Source organism: Scyliorhinus torazame, chromosome 9 (assembly GCF_047496885.1).
Source record: "Scyliorhinus torazame isolate Kashiwa2021f chromosome 9, sScyTor2.1, whole genome shotgun sequence".
In the NCBI taxonomy this organism is placed as follows: Eukaryota; Metazoa; Chordata; class Chondrichthyes; order Carcharhiniformes; family Scyliorhinidae; genus Scyliorhinus; species Scyliorhinus torazame.
This window is the reverse complement of record NC_092715.1, coordinates 215,958,606-215,971,092: the sequence shown is the minus strand read 5'-3', so window position 1 is coordinate 215,971,092 and position 12,487 is coordinate 215,958,606. Positions and strand designations below refer to the sequence as shown.

Genomic DNA, 12,487 nt, shown 5'->3' with positions numbered 1-12,487 from the left:
GGCACAGTGGTTAGCACTATCGCCTCAAAGCGCTCGGGACCCGAGTTAAATTCCAGCCTTGCATTACTGCCTGTGTGAAGTTTGTACTTCCTCCCAGTGTCTATATGGGTTTCCTCCGGGTGCTTCAGTTTCCTCCCACAGTCCAAAGCTGTGTAGGTTAGGTGGATTGGCCATGCTAAATTGCCCCTTAGTGTCCAAGGATGTGCAAGTTAGGTTACGGTGATATGGAGGGGTGGATGGGGAAGTGGACCTGGGTAGAGTGCTCGTTCAGAACGTCGGTGCAGACTTGATGGGCTGAATGGCGTCCTTCTGCACTGTAGGGATTCTATGATCATTTCATGAATCCTTCATACCTTGTTTGGCAATGTAAAAGACATTTTACAACACAACAGACAAAAGTTATTCAACATACATAAGTAAACCTTACAATCTACCTCCAACTCTACTGGAAAAAACATGTAGGTCAAATCCCTTAACAATGTGTAAAACTATAGCAAGAGCTGCAAAATAAAGTTGCAATAAAATTCTACTCAAGTGTTTTGATATCATAAGCAAAATCTATCACAACAAATTGATAATTTTGCAGAACCACCCAATTTTATATTTGTTTAATTCATTAAATAAATTGGTCAGCATTCTTCAGTAACTGAGAATTTAATGAGCACAAGCACAAATGACCCCATCAAACATCCATAAATTCTAGTTAAAACCATTCAAGATTATTTTACCTCCCAAATACATTGTCTCTGTAGTATCGACTTCTATAGGGCTGCTTTGGCAATTTCTGCAAACCAAAAAGACAAATATGAAAATCTAACTTTTTGCCACTTCAATATTCATTGCTTTCTGAACATTAAAAAATAAATATATTTTGATTGGAGTTTTTGCATTTTTACAAATAACATAACAAACCCTCAAAACTCCATATGAGAATGTGTAAAAAGGCAAGAGGACACCAACACATTTGGCTCAACTTAAATCATTATGCCCGGTGTCATGATATTCAAGTGAACATCACAGCACATACACACATACATAGTGATGGATAGGTCAATGGACCAATTAGCGCACACAACACGACAGCCAATCACAGAAAAGAGCATACACAGTACAAAACAAGGAACACGACACTTCCTGGGCGGTCCAGCAGGAGACGACTCAGGGCAAGGACCTCCAAGCCAGACACTCAAGACAGTCACCATGTGCTGAGTAGCAGAGTTTGTTATATAAATAGTTGAAAGAAATAAAACTGCATTGTACCAATCGCAACCATGTTGGTTCGTCTGTGTCTCAGAGTACCCAACACATAACCCGGCACCTCCATTTATACAAAAAGAAGCATTGAAAGGACAAGCAAGAGGATGGTGGAAAAGAGGATTAAGCCATGAAAACATGGCAAAATGTTGTACACTCCCATGTACTACATGTTAACGGCAATGTTAAATAGCTTATGGGAAACCTTGCAGGAACCTATATTTTTGAGATAGGGGTCCTATACTTTTTGGAATGCATCTGATTTGGATTGGCGAATACAGGTTAGGAATTCTATTGGGATATATTCCATGATAATTTTATGCCAATTCTGAACTGAAGATTTATCACTAATCCAACAGCAGACAATATTCTTCTGTGGTGCAAATGTTAGGACATCATGCAGTCTTTTTCATTATCAATTATCTTTCTAGCTGGGAGTCCCAGAATTAAGAATAAAGGACCAAATCTACATTTAAGAGCGAGATTGGCCAGAAGATGCACATTCTTCAGGATTGTTGCCTGCCTTCAAAATTAAGAAAACATTTGCTTCATTAAGTGACTGCGACTACACACCTACGTCAAATGAGTGATTATACATATCAATCGAAGGATCGATCAACAAGTCTTCAAATCCCTTCTAAAATTCACATCCAAAACCATTGGGCCGTGGAACCTTATCAGATTGAAGCTCCCTCAGGGCAAGAGCCACTTGGAATGAGTTCAGGTACCTGCAGGCGCGAGACATCCTACGTAGGCAGGTCTCAACCTTCCCGCTCCTACCACCCAAGGGGGATACAGGACAGGGTAATTTCCAGAATGTGGGTGGGAGAAGGGAGACATTTACAAGGAACTCATGGGGTCAGATAAAACGCAGACTGAGGAGCTGAAATACAAATGGGAAGAGGAGTTAGGAGGAGAGATAGAGGATGGTCTCTGGGCAGACACCTTGAGTAGAGTCAACGCGTCCACATGTGCCAGGCTCAGCCTGATACAGTTTGAGGTCGTTCACCGGGCCCACATGACAGTGGCCCGGATAAGCAGGTTCATTGGGGTAGAAGATGTGCGGGTGGACCAGCAAACCATGTCGACCAGCGAACCATGTCCACATGTTCTGGCATGCCCGAAGCTTAGGGGATTCTGGCAGGGGTTTGCGGATGTCATGTCCAAGGTGTTAAAAACAAGGGTGGCACCGAGTCCAGAGTTGCCGATTTTCGGAGTGTCGGAAGACCCGGGAGTCCGGGAGGAGAAAGAGGCAGACGTTCTGGCCTTTGCTTCCCTGGTAGCTCAGAGACGGATATTATTAGCTTGGAGGGACTCAAAGCCCCCGAAGTCGGAGACCTGGCTAACTGACATGGCTAGCTTTCTCTGTCTGGAGAAAATCAAGTTCGTCCTGAGAGAGTCAATGTTAGGGTTCGTCCGGAAATGGCAACCGTTCGTCGACGTCTTTGGGGAAAAACGGCTTTTGCACTATGTTTATATTAGGAGCCACTTCCCTCCAAGAACATAAGAACTAGGAACAGGAGTAGGCCATCTGGCCCCTCGAGCCTGCTCCGTCATTTAATGAGATCATGGCTGATCTTTGTGGACTCAGCTCCACTCTCCGGCCCGTACACCATATCCCAGAATCCCTTTATTCTTTAGAAAGGCATCTATCTTTTTCTTAAAAACGTTTAAAGAACTGGGAGCATTCAGGATCGACCATTGGTCATCAGAAATTGTTGGGAATTTAAGGGAGAAGAACCACATGGGTCAATGCATCTCCAGACTGGTCTGTTTTATATAAGTTGGCTTATTAATATCCTGTGTCTTAATCATGCCATTGCCCTTGGAGTCTAGCATAGAGGGAATAGGAACAGCTTCTTCCCCACAGCTACTAGACTCCTCAACGACTCTCCCTCAAACTAATCTGTTCCCTGTAAGAACACTATTCACGACGCCTTTTGCTGCTCTTGCTCATGTATTTGCTTTGTTTGGCCCTTGTTCCGCACTTACCAATTACTTATTTGTCAATGTACTTTGTTGATTATTCCTTTTGTCTACTGTGTACATACTGTGAACGTCCCCTTGGCCGCAGAAAAATACTTTTCACCGAACTTCGGTACATGTGACAATAAATCAATCAATCAACAGTCTGCCCTATTCCCAATAAGAAAAGCCAGGTATCTACTTGGTTTGTTTCCAAAGTCACATAACTTTTGTTTGGCAAATTTATACTCTTCTTAGGACATGGAGTCAACAAGAAATCCAGTGGCTTTTGAATTGCATTAATTTATTTCAGCAACAAATGGCTAGGGTTCGCTCTCACCCATCACCTGCAGGCGGCAATGCATTGCGGAAGAAGCTTCCTACTGGTAGTGCACAAGGGTGTTTATTGTTCAATATATGCCCCCACTCTCCCGATGGGGCATCCCCCCCATCCCCCTCACCCCCCACCCATCCCTCACCCCCTACCTATCCCATTCCCCCCACCCCCGGGGCCCTCAGTGATCCTCGATGTGCTTTGCCCCCCCCCCCCAGCTCTACCACTACGTCTAGTTATGGCCTCAGGATGCACATCAGAGATGGATGCCTACCTCGTCCCAGGCAGCACTGGCTGCCTTGTGGCTCACCCTCCGGGACCCTCGGGAGAACAGGACATCCCTCCTGGCCTCCACTGCGTCCAGGAGCCTCCCTTGATCAGCATCCCCGAATCTTGGGGCCGGTCTCCTGGGCTCCATTGTTGCGAGCTGGCTGGGGTTGGCTCAGCAAGTGCAGCCTAAGAGCTGCTCAACCTTGTTAGCGCTGGGCTGGCCAGCGCGGTCCCGGCGAATCAGCTGGCGAGCCGGCATTCAGGCCTCGTTCAGTGGACCAGATAACATTGAATACTGTTGTTGGCCTCACCGGGCCGAGAGCTGGGAAGCTCACGGCAATTCCCGCTCGCTACAGCACATGGAAATTTTTCCAGAGAATCGAGGCCTCAGAAATCTTTCCGGAGAATCACGCCCATTGTCCGTGGGTGGGTGGGAGGTGTGGTGTGGGGGACTCTCGGGGCACCCTTTCGAAATGCAGCCCGATTTCTGAAGAGATGGTCTTGCACGGTAGCATTGTGGATAGCACAATTGCTTCACAGCTCCAGGGTCCCAGGTTCGATTCCCGGCTTGGGTCACTGTCTGTGTGGAGTCTGCACGTTCTCCCAGTGTGCGCGTGGGTTTCCTCCGGGTGCTCTGGTTTCCTCCCACAGCCAATTTTTCTTCCAACTGACGCTGTTGCTCTTGCATTTTATGCCTTTTGGTGACCGTATACGAAATGGCCAAACCCCTGCATAAGCCTTGCAGGTTTACTACAGGATTGGGAGCTTACATCAGAAAGAGAATTGACTGAATAGAAGAGATCAAATTCAGCCTTAAAGTATAAGACAAGGTTATGATCCCCAAGCAAACATGCATCAACTCCAAGATCTAGATTGGGGGTAGGTCCCCTTGAATAAATTAACACTCACAGCTCTGGTACCATGCTGGTGAATCTGCATCACATGCCAACCAAAGCCACTATGTCCATTCAAGGATGGGTGGTGCCAGAACTGAATACATTACTGCAGGGAGACTAACCAAAGCTTCATTTCCATCCCACTGTATTCCAACACCTCCAAGATAAAAGTCAACATTCAATTAGACAATTTTTTTTGTACCTGTCCACAAGGTTTTACTGATGTCTATACTCAGATTCTAAATTACTGCTTATATCCAGATCCTAGCTTCACAACATTTAGAAAGTACTCTGTTCTATCTTTCTTCTGATCAAAGTGAATATCACAATGTCACATTGGAATTCATTCACCTGATGTATCAATAATCATTTTCCACTCCCAACTATGCTATTTACTGTGTCATCTAACGACAGCAAACGTGGATATATGGCTCTCTTTTCCTTCATTCAAGTCACAAACTGGGTTTCTGTGCTGAGTAACTCACCTCCTCACTCTTCAAAGCCTGTCCACCATCTACAGGCACAAGTCAGGTGTTATAGAATACTCTCCACTTGACTGGATGAGCAGCTCCACCAACATCAGAACTTCAACACCATCTAAGCCAAAGCAGCTCACTAGATTGGCACCCCATCCGCCACCTTCAACATTCACTCCCTGACCATCACACAGTGACAGCAGTGTGTGCCATCTACAAGATGCACTGTAGCAACTCACCAAGGCTCTTTCGACAGCACATACCAAATCACCAAGAACAGCAAGGGCATCAGATGCATGGGAACACCACCACCTGGAGGTTCCCCTTCAACACACCACTCACTATTGTGACTTGGAAATATATTGCCGGCCCTCCATGGTCATTGGGACAAAATCCTGGAACTCCCCTAACAGCACTATGGGGTCTCCTCCAACACCATGCACCACAGCAGTTCAAGAAAGCAGCTCACCACCACCTTCTCATGGACAATAAATGTTGGCCCAGCCACATTCCACGAGCAAATTTTAAAAATCCTGTCAATTTAGGTACACACCCTTTATCCCTACTGCTTCCTAACCAATTTTCTATCCAAGGCCACCTCCAATTTCTTTTTGTCTCTTGATGAAACCTTGTCAAACGCCTTCAGGAAGTCCATATAAACAGCACCCATAGGCATTCTCTTATCTACCTCAATTGTTACCTCATTAAATACAACTGGGTCCATCCACATGACAAATCCATGCTACTTTCTGATCAGCTCACGTTTGTCCAAATGCTCAGTCAATCTGTTGCAAATAATTTCCCCACAATTACAATTAGACTAATCGGGCCATAATTGCCTGGTTTATCTCACCAATTCTTTAAATAGCTGGAGACAGTGGCAGTTTTACAATTCAATCGGGACAATTTCTGAATGGAGTGTTTTTGGAATCTCATGGCTAAAGCAGTTAACAAATTCCTTATCTAATTTTACTATCCTGGCATGAAAACCATTGGCCCTGAAGATTATTTTGTCTTTAATCACATTAGTTGCTCCATTGAGTTTTCACTATTGTGAATATTTTTGGTCCCTCTCCTTGATTTAAATTTAGTTTTCCTTGTTTCTCTGGTACTTCATCCTCAACTGCATATAATAATAATCTTTATTTGTGTCACAAGTAGGCTTACATTAACACTGCAATTAAGTTATTGTGAATGCCAATATAAAAGTAGCTTTTTAGTAACTCTGCTTTTTCCAATTCATTTAAGGGACCATATTATGCTACCCTCTTCAGTGTTTTCCTTCACATCCCTCAAGATTTTTCTCATAGGTGCCCTGTGCAGTTCTTAATACTTTATATCCCTTTGCTGTTCTCTATATCGCTCACTTTTAGATTTTTTACTATGTCTAATTTCCCTTCTTGGCCAAAGCTTTTCAATTCCACTAGTGCTCTTGTATTTTAAGGCTATATGCATTCAGCCAGATATTTTTTTTTAAAACACCTCCCCTCTGCTCATCCATAGTTTTATGTGTTAATAGTTCCACACAGTTAGTTGTGGCCCATTTCTACCTCATGCCTCCAAAGTCAGCCTCATCTGAATTTAAAACCTTGGTTCGTGAGTTGCCCTTCTCCCTCTTAAACCCAAATACAATTCAATCATATTATGGTGGCTGTTAACTACGTGTTTCCCTTGCAATTGGATTATTGTCTAATTCAGGATAATTACTCAAACTGATATGGCCTGTTCACTTGCTGTTTCAAGGACATATTGGCCGGAATTCTCCGAGCCTCCGTGCCGAAATTGTCAGATCAGGTCCGACTCCGGGACACAAACCTCTGGGGACCAGAGAATCGGCATCAGTCGCGCACGCGTGGTTGACGTGGCACGGCGCCGGTCAGGGGCCTTTGAAAGTGGCCCCCGCGGCGATTCTCCGCAGTTGACCGTCCGAATTTCCGCCGGCATGGTTCACGTATGGTTCCACCCGGCGGGAGCTGTGTCGCGGCTGTGGTGGCCGTCCTGGTGGGGGGCGGGGTGATCAGTGTCCAGGGGAGGGCCTCCACGACGGCCAGGCCCGCGATCGGGTGCCACTGATCGGCGGGGGCATGTGATTTGGGGTGGCCTACCTTCTTCCGCGCCGACCCACTGTGTGGCTCCGTTATGTTGGGCGGGGCCAGCGCGGAAGCGGCTGCTGCCCACATGCGCGGATGGCGGCCGCAGCTGGAGCAGCGCGGAACACTCCGACGCCGTGCTGGCCCCCTGTGCGCCACGGAATTGCTGGGCCAAGAAGCCCGTTGACGCCGGCGTGCAGCACTCCGGTGTTTACGACAGCGTCAACACTTAGCCGCCGTTTGGAAGAATCCCGGCCATCGTTCTGGAATACACAAACTATTGACTGTCTTTGTTTTTACTTTTAAGTCACTTAGACCATAAGACATAGGAGCGAAAGTAAGGCCATTCGGCCCATCGAGTCCACTCCACCTTCTATTGTGTTTATATTTACTTTGGTTATTAGCTATATTACTTTCTGAAGTTCAAATTTATATTGCATTACAGATGACCTGGATTTCTCTCATCCTTTATGTAAAAAAAATAGAATATTTCAGCTCTGTATTTCTGCCCAAGTACCCAAGACAACCTACACCCTCTCCCATACCCTGTCTGTTGATTTGAAGAGCTTTCAAGAGGCCTATGGGAGTGGCACGGTGGCGCAGTGGTTAGCGCTGCTGCCTCATGGCAGCACGGACCCGAGTTCAATCCCGTCCCCGGGTCACTGTCCATGTGGAGTTTGCAAATTCTTCCCCCACTATCCAAAAGATGTGCAGAATAGGTGAATTGGCCATGCTAAATTGCTCCTTAATTGGAATTTTTAAAACTTTTTTTTTAAAAAGAGGCCTATTTATCCTTTCAGCTAGGACTGTTTCCAGCCAGATGAAGCCCGTCAAGACAGTACAGTTCCTTTTGTCGTTGCGCTGGTGCCAGTATCCAACTGTCACCAAATCTTTACCCACGTTAGTCTCAATTTTCATAATCTGTTCATCCTGTATCAATTTCCACATAGCTCAAGCAATAATTATCAAGCTCCGATTTCCTGGTATTTCCTCAGTAGGGTCTCCTCCTTGTTCTTTCATACCTTGCTCATCCTGATATGAATCACAACAAATAAATCATTCCACCCCATTCCAAATTTACTTTCCACATCAAGATACAAGCAAATTACTGCGGATGCTGGAATCTGATACGAAAGAGAAAATGCTGGAAAATCTCAGCAGGTCTGGCAGCATCTGTAGGGAGAGAAAAGAGCTAACGTTTCAAGTCCAATGACTCTTTGTCAAAGCTAACAGACAAAGAAAGTGGGAAATATTTATACTGTGGAGTGAGAATGAAAAATGAGTCATAGCCACAGGAAACATTGGGCTTTTTAAGAAAGGTGATAAACATTACACAGATTTTTTTATTTTTTTTTAAATATTATAATCAGCCACCAAGTTAGATTTTCACATGAACAGCTACACCATTCAAGAACCAATGATCATGATTCTATGTAATACAGAATTTGACATGGATATCCATAAATTATTGACTTGACAATACACTATACATTATAATCTACTTTTGATAATTAAGTTATTCTTACAAAAATAATTTTAAATGTATAGCACATGAAACTTTTTTAGTGCAGAAAGAAAAGAATTAGCAATTTTATTAAGTGACCTTGAATTATTATGGTAAAACACTCCTACTGCTGGAAACAACATACCCCTCAGTCACCAACAGCAGTAGCACAACAGTTCCAACTGAAAAATCATGAAAATAAGTGGAATAATCCTTTGCAATAGGTGCAAGTAAATAAAAAAAATTAAAAATTAAAAAATTTAAAAAATCACAATTCTGGCTTGGAATCCGCTTTATATTAGCTAAAAATGAGGAAACAAACCATAACTCTAATTCCTGATTTGCCTGGAACTATGCAAACTCAAGAAATTTTACAAAATGCAAAACTCAAACGAATCGAATTGTTAAGCAAAAAGCTTCAACACCGATTGAAGCACCATTTTTCTTCTATTTCTAATGACGGAAGGGAGACAGTAAAGGGAAAAATGGGAGAAAAACACAAAAGAAGCGAGAGAAAGAAGGAAAATGGTAGGAAAAACACATCAACAGCACCTGACACTTGAATTTTCTATTAATCTTTGCTTTCAAAGTTGATTTGCTTTTTGCCTCATGGATTTGATCACCATTACCTGTGCTCTGTAGTTAGAAATAACCAGCTATTTACATGTAGGATGATTCAGACAGCAAGTCTAAAACACTCTTCTTCATATCCATTACCCCAGCTATTATTAAATTCCCCAAACTACCTAGTACACTCCCAACTGATTATTTCTCAGCTCCAGTATCAGATTCTACACCACTCTAAAATTCATAAATGCACAGCTGTTCATCCCAAACATCCTCTTTCAAATACAAGGAGCATCACAGAAGATTCAATTTCACTCGAGCAACACCATGAAAGAACATCAACACCTTGCAATTATATAACACAGTAACGCCCAAGTCTCTTACAGGAGCATCATCAGACAAAATTCACCATCAAATGACAGAGATTTTAGGACAGGTAACCAAAAGTAAGTGCATTTTAAGGAGCATATTTGAAGAAAGAAAGATGGAGATATTTTGGCAGGATATTCCAGAGCTCAGGGCCCATTGATGGGGAAATGGAAATTTGGGACGAACAAAGGACTCAGAAGGTTTCATAACATTGTAAAAATAGACATGGGCCATCATCACATCCAATCTATTTCAGGCTGCAACTCTTCTCTCCCCCCCACCGGAATCAGGATAGGGTCCCTCTCAGACTCACCTGCCAGCCCACCAGCCTCCACAATCAACAGATCATTTCACCCCCCTCCCGACAATTAGCAGATCACCCCCCCCCAACAATCAACAGATCAGCCCCCCCAACAATCAACAGATTAGCTCCCCCGCAACAATCAACAGATCAGCCCCCCCCCCCGCAACAATCAACAGATCAGCCCCCCCAACAATCAACAGATCAGTCCCCCCCCCCCAACAATCAACAGATCACCCCCCCCACCAACAATCAACAGATCAGCCACCACCCGCTGCAGCAGTTCAAGGCTGCAAGCGGCTCACCAACATTTTCTCACAAGCAATTGGTGATGGGGAACAAATGCTGGCCTTGCCAGTAACTCGCATCCCATAATTGAATAAGAAAACAGTGCAAGAGGTGCATCATCCCTTCCCAATGTCCATTGCTCCAAACACTCTTTCCTAGTGAGACTGTGATTGACTCCTAACAATCTAACCTTCATGTACTATACTTGCCGCTCATGATGCAACATTTTGTACATCGGGAAGACCAAAAAGATTGGATGACTGCTTTGCTGGACATCCAATTCACCAAGTGCAACCCACAGCTTCCGGTCACTTGCCCCTTCAATTCTCCATCCCACTTGTAGTCTGTTCTCTATCCTTGGCCTCCTACACTATTTCCCTTACACACAACGCAACATACTTAACAATCCTTTGGTCTCAACTCGAATATCAACAATTCCAGATCTCAATCGCAGTTCCCAGTCCCTCTCAGATAGTAGGTGGATGCACCAGCACTTTCAAGTAATAGGAAAGGCAATTGGATGGGGAATCCCTCTTCAAGCATAGCCAATAGGGTGGTTTGCACCCCTAGTGTGTCACCTATCCTTCCATCCACCGTATTCACAAGTCCTATGTTCTAATTATTCCATGTTTCCCACCCAACTCTCCACCACCGACTTCTGGTATTCTATAGCAGCCAAACGTCCTCTGTACAGTTCCTGAACTCACTGGAATAATAATAATCTTTATTATTTTCACAAGTCGGCTTACATTAACACTGCAACAAAGTTACTGTGAAAAATCTCAGCTCTTCTCCAATTCTAACCTCTTCCACTTATTTAAATGTTCATAGTCCAAACTCTGGACTTTTCTCCTTAAAACCCTCCCCTTCTCTAACACCCTCTCTTGCCTTGCAAGATGCTCCTTAAAACCGACTCCTTCCTGTCCTAATGTCTCACATGGCTGTGCACATTATGTTTGACAATGCTCCGGAGAACTGCCTTGGGACGTTTTGCAACATTTCTAAGCGTTATCTCACTTAAAAGTCATTATCGACAAGTTCAGATGAGGGATTGTTGTCCTCAAGTGTGACCCCTCCCCAGCCTCTCCGCACATCCTGTCTGACTTCCTGCATTTTTGCTGTCTTCCCAATCTCGTTCAAACACCCCCTTCTGTAAATGGGTGATGCCTTCACATCGCCATTGTTGTGGGTAACAACATCTTTGTGCCAGCACCTTATTGGGGGTGAGGGTCACTTTCAACTTGCAGACCATCAGCACAAATTGCTCTGAACAGCAGTGGCAGATTATACCCGTCACCCCGCCCCCGCCCCCGACGACTCACCAGCCTGGGCAGTGCCGCCTCCCCGCTCATGCCCAGCAGCTGACCGGGTTTCTCCGGGGCTCTAGCGCCTGTTTACCGCCTCCCGCCTCTTTCGTTAATTTGAAATCTTCGCGCGGCCTGAGCGTCGCTGACTGGCGCGCGCGCAGCCCAGGCAACGTTTCCGCCCGGCGGCCAATCAGAGCTCAGCGTGACCAGGCGGCGGGCGCGCGCCGCAACAAAGACGTCATCAGACGGTTGCCCCGCTGGGTCGTGTGACTGGCGCAGGCGCTGTGTGATGGCAGTGGTTGACAGCCAGAGCTGCAGGATGTTCAAACGGATCATTCCTAATCCGCAGCGTTGTTGAACGTGGAGGATGTGCTCCGTCTCTTATGCTCAACCCTTTAAAAGGCACAGTGGATTCCTCTTCAGCTGGAATATTGTGCTCATCGCTGGGCATCACACTATTGGAAAGATGGCCCAACGGTTGCAGGAAAAATTTATTGGAATGGTGCCAGGCATTAGGCACTTTAGTCATGTAGAGAACTGGAGAAGCTGAGCTTGTTCTCATTACTTGCAGCAGAGAAGGTTAAGGAGAGCTTTATTAGAGTAAATAGGGAGCAACTGTTGACAGTGGTTTAAGGGGAGCATGTATTTAAGATGATTGGCAAAAGAAACAGAGGCAACCTGCGGAACCCCCTGCTTCTTGGGTTCTTAGAGGGTTATGGTTTGGAAGATTCTCTGTCCAAATCGCTGTCTTCGGGCACCTCTGCCACCATCCTGGAGCTGTTACCAGAGTTGTTTCCGGTGCCTTCTGGTGACCGAGCGGTGGGGACGAAGCAGGGGTCTCCCTCTCCGCCACACTCAGTGTGGTG

At 45.1% G+C, this 12,487-nt stretch overlaps 1 protein-coding gene across 2 annotated transcripts in view; it reads right to left on the bottom strand.

Moving 5' to 3' along the window:
* LOC140429746 (uncharacterized) overlaps positions 1-11,774 on the bottom strand; it is a 196,602-nt gene extending 184,828 nt beyond the window's left edge. For both annotated transcript variants that reach the window (XM_072517106.1, XM_072517107.1), the window contains exons 1-2: positions 11,637-11,774; positions 729-784 (exon numbers count right to left, since the gene is read on the bottom strand). In XM_072517106.1, the coding sequence (XP_072373207.1) occupies positions 729-784; positions 11,637-11,666 (86 nt within the window). In that variant the 5' untranslated portion in view covers positions 11,667-11,774. The remainder of the gene's footprint in view (positions 1-728; positions 785-11,636) is intronic.
* Positions 11,775-12,487: the final 713 nt, after the last annotated feature.